The 4,035-nt window shown below is 42.7% G+C and overlaps 1 protein-coding gene across 1 annotated transcript in view; it reads right to left on the bottom strand.

Annotated features, from left to right (window-relative positions):
• Positions 1–4,000, bottom strand: part of ralgapa1 (Ral GTPase activating protein catalytic subunit alpha 1) — a 49,504-nt gene extending 45,504 nt beyond the window's left edge. Inside the window, exons 1-5 of the mRNA XM_046061996.1 lie at positions 3,849–4,000; positions 3,567–3,695; positions 3,275–3,400; positions 1,665–1,723; positions 1,312–1,420 (exon numbers count right to left, since the gene is read on the bottom strand). Coding sequence (XP_045917952.1) covers positions 1,312–1,420; positions 1,665–1,723; positions 3,275–3,400; positions 3,567–3,695; positions 3,849–3,998 — 573 coding nt within the window. The 5' untranslated portion in view covers positions 3,999–4,000. The remainder of the gene's footprint in view (positions 1–1,311; positions 1,421–1,664; positions 1,724–3,274; positions 3,401–3,566; positions 3,696–3,848) is intronic.
• Positions 4,001–4,035: the final 35 nt, after the last annotated feature.

Raw genomic sequence — 4,035 nt, 5'->3', positions numbered from 1 at the left:
CACTGAGGGAAGTTTCCTAGTGCTGCTTTGAAAAGGTGTGTGTGTGTGTGTGTGTGTGTGTGTGTGTGTGTGTGTGTGTGTGTGTGTGTGTGTGTGTGTGTGTGTGTGTGTGTGTGTGTGTGTGTGTGTTCGTGTTCATCTAGAGCCACTTGGCTATAGATGAGACAGTAAATATTGGACAGTATTATTCTGATCCACAGGCCTCCCAGTGTAGTGGCCTGAAAGAGACAATACCAACTGAGGCAATTCCACCAACACTAACCATCACCTCCAACCACGTTTTGCATTATACTCTGGCTCCTTGCAGCCTACCATGTTAAACAAATCAACACCCCAGTTTTCAGTCAGTATTTTGGTGTTTAAACTCACTTTAATCAGCTCCACCTCCCTCATTTGAAGCAAGATTTTCAATTCCATCAATTGTGTCTGTGTTGTTTAGTATTTTCCAAAAGTTCTTCTTCAGGCAGGAATGTCATGGCCCTCAGTACGGCCTTATCCTCCTCAAAAAACCTGGGGCCAACAGTGGCCTTGATGCCCTGCCCGCAATGCCCCAGCTGATTTCTCCTCTGCCTCTGTCCTGTCAACATGGTTTTAAGACACCAGTGTCTTTTGTTGAGAGATTCTGAATTCTTATTGGGCAACATCAAGTGAAGCGCTGTGCACATAACCAGTGGTGGCTTCGATTTCGAGCCTGGTAAGAAAAAACTTTTCATAAAGTCGATGCGCTCGTCAGTGTCACTTTTTGTGAACCGACCAATCTCAGCCTGGTTGGGGCGGGACATTAAAAAAGGCCGCGCTAGGTAACTAGGTAATTTTTTTTGTACTTCATGCCTTCATTAATACATTAAACTTAATATATTAGGCAAGGCAAGTTTATTTGTATAGCACATTTCAACAACAAGGTAATTTAACAAATGTTCTTCGTTTTATGGAATTAATGTTTGTGAACTAGAGTAGGCGAAATCAAAACATCCAGGCAGAAGAGGAACAGATGTTCAGACACTGCAGTGTTACAGGCGGCCAATCCGCAGTCTGTTTGATACAGATTCATTGCTTTGGTCTGGATCACACTGGATTACAGTCAGAGACAGAGACAGTACCACGGTCAGCAGGGACAAAGTTTGAGAAGAGGCAAAATCCAAAGGCTTTATGAGATAATCTCTTTCAGCTGGGTTGACATGTGAACCATACAGTTTTATATTTCAATGGCCGATTCTTAGCTTGTGTTTGAAGTGCAGGAAGTTGAATTGTAGAGCCTGGATGTAACATGGCCCAAGCTTTTTGAAGTTAGTACAGAGTTGTGAGACTGACCTTCAGGGTAACACAGATGACGTTTAGAGCATCTTTTATCTGTGGATGTTGAGTGCCATGAGCCAACTCTTCGCACAGCCAGATACCCAGACTACACAGAGCCACACACCTACCAAAACAAACACACACGTGCTGCTGTTATACATTTATAGAAATAGATACACATACAAAGATCCACACAAATTCTGTCCACGGCCATGTACCTAATTGTTATAAACACCTTTTCTTATAATGCTATCTAACACAAAACTACCTATGATCTCAAAATGTGTTTTGTTAGACTCCTGTCTCACAAAGTTGCACAAACGTAGTACATGGCAATACTAATAGTACACATAAAATGCAATACTCACCTAGCAGGAGCAGAGGGTTCGTCCCTAGCAGAGGTCAGGATGGTTTTGATAACATGCTCCTAAAAACAAAGCAAGACAAACAGTTTATTTGCCTAACACAATACAAACCATTGGTTATGTGTTGTGTAAATGTCTACATACTGTCCAACATCTTGTTTAGGTCCCGCACACGAAGTTAACATTTTCTGCAGGTGTGCATAATGAAGAGACTGACTGAGTGCTCAAATACACTGGCTGTTTTTCAGATAATGAGGAAAGTCACTAATGTAATTAGGAGTTGTTAATATATGTAACACATTCTGTGCTATATATGGACACACAGGCTTATCTACACACCCACAGACACATTCACACACTCGTCCAGTCCCTCTGGTCAGTGTTAATGACCGCTTACTGATTCAAAACAAGTTTCTACCTTGTAAGAAACCAGTGAGGGGGCCTGAGATGCTGCCACGCATGGCATTAACTGTTTACACAGCAACAACAACAACAACAACATTACTCCCATAGCTCTGGACTGTTATAAGAATGACTGATGATACATTAACCTATTAGTTTGGTTCTAGGACCCCCTGCGGACAGCAGAAATGTTGTTTGACTTGGATTACACAAAGTAGATAAAGTTTTGTTTACGTGTTTGACCCTATGCTTGCGTGGATGTCAGCTTTAAAGTACAGTCCCCTCCAAAAGTATTGGAACGGTAAGACAAGTTCCTTTGTTTTTGTTGTTCACTGAAGACATTTGGGTTTAAGATCAAAAGATGAGTATGAGACAAGCGTTCAGAATTTCAGCTTTTATTTCCTGGTATTTACATCTAGATTAGTTAAACAATTCAGGACATACCACCCTTTGTTTGAACCCACCCATTTTTCAAGTGAGCAAAACTATTGGAACATGTGACTGACAGATGTTTCTTGTTGCCCAGGTGTTGCCTTTTACGTTTGTCCAAACATTAAATAGCTCTCCATGACTAGTCTAAGTTTTCATCCTTGGTTCAAACCTATAAAGAGTGCATTTCCTGTTGAAGAGGATAAACCAACATGAAGACCAGAGAGCTGTCTGTGGGAGAAAAGCAAGCTACTGTCAAGCTGAGAAAAGAAGGAAAATCGACCAGAGCCATTGGACAAACATTGGGCATAGCAAGCACAGCAATGTGGAATGTCCTGAAAAAGAAAGAAACTACTGGTGTACTGAGCAACAGACGTCCAACAGGTCGGCCAAGGAAAACAACAGTAGTTGATGACAGAAATATGGTGAGAGCTGTGAAGAAAACCCCCAAAACATCAGGAAGTCACATCACCAACGACCTCCACAGTGCAGAGGTGAAGGTATCACAATCCACTGTTGGAAGAAGACTCAGAGAGCAGAAATATAGAGGCCACACCACAAGATGCAGGAAGAATCGGACGGCCAGATTGAAATTTGCAAAGAAGTACAGAGATGAGCCGCAAAAGTTCTGCAACACAATCTGATGGACTGATGAGACCAAGATGAATCTCTACTGTGGTTTACTAGCATACTATCACAAAGAATAATGATACTGCCCATGCACAGAGGCATGAGGACTTGTCTTAGCCCCTCAAACCCAAACTGCTATTGCTTCCATTTACCTTGACGTCAGGGAACTTGGTAAGCACCACATCAGCTGTGGTGGGATGGAGGGCTGGAAGCTCCCCATACAAGTTGGGAAAACACACTAGAGATCCAAGCAGAATCTGGGCCTCTACTCTTGGAGCCTGGAAAAGAGGAGACGGAGAGATAGAGGCAAAAACAAAGTAGAGAGACAGAGAGAGGAAATGCAAATGAAATGAAAAAAAGAACACTCTAGAAGTGTGTCAAGCTGTGTTTGCACTGAATAATTGTAAACATCACTGTGCATGAGCGTGTTTCTGTGTTTCTTACATTGAGTGATGAGCAGGCGGTGACTCTAGAAGCCGCAATTATGAAGTCCAGGATCAGCATGGTGGCTCCAGGTAGACCGATACTGAAGAACCTGGGACTGCAGTGCTTTATGATGGTGTTCACGATGTCCTGTAGAAACCACACGTTTTTTTTTTGTTTTTTTTGTTTTAAAACAGCAGTCACAGCTAGAGCACATTTACAAACAGCCCATAGTCCATCACTGAATCTAAAGTCCATGGCTTGCCACCTTCATAACACATACACAAACCACACACTCTCTACCTGGTCTTGGTGCAGCAGTCCTTGGTGCATGATGTTGTAGAAGTGTGTGAGAAAGTCTGTGTTCGGGGAAACATCTTGCCGTCTCTTCATGATCCTGCAGATCAGCTTGTAGGCGTGAAGTTTCCCCTGCTTGTAACGCTCTGTCAGCATGGTGGCCTGGAGTGAAACACACACACACACACACACA

This window comes from Micropterus dolomieu, linkage group LG11 (assembly GCF_021292245.1).
Source record: "Micropterus dolomieu isolate WLL.071019.BEF.003 ecotype Adirondacks linkage group LG11, ASM2129224v1, whole genome shotgun sequence".
Lineage (NCBI taxonomy): Eukaryota > Metazoa > Chordata > Actinopteri > Centrarchiformes > Centrarchidae > Micropterus > Micropterus dolomieu.
The sequence above is the reverse complement of the archived record's forward strand: the minus strand, read 5'-3'. Positions and strand labels throughout refer to the sequence as shown.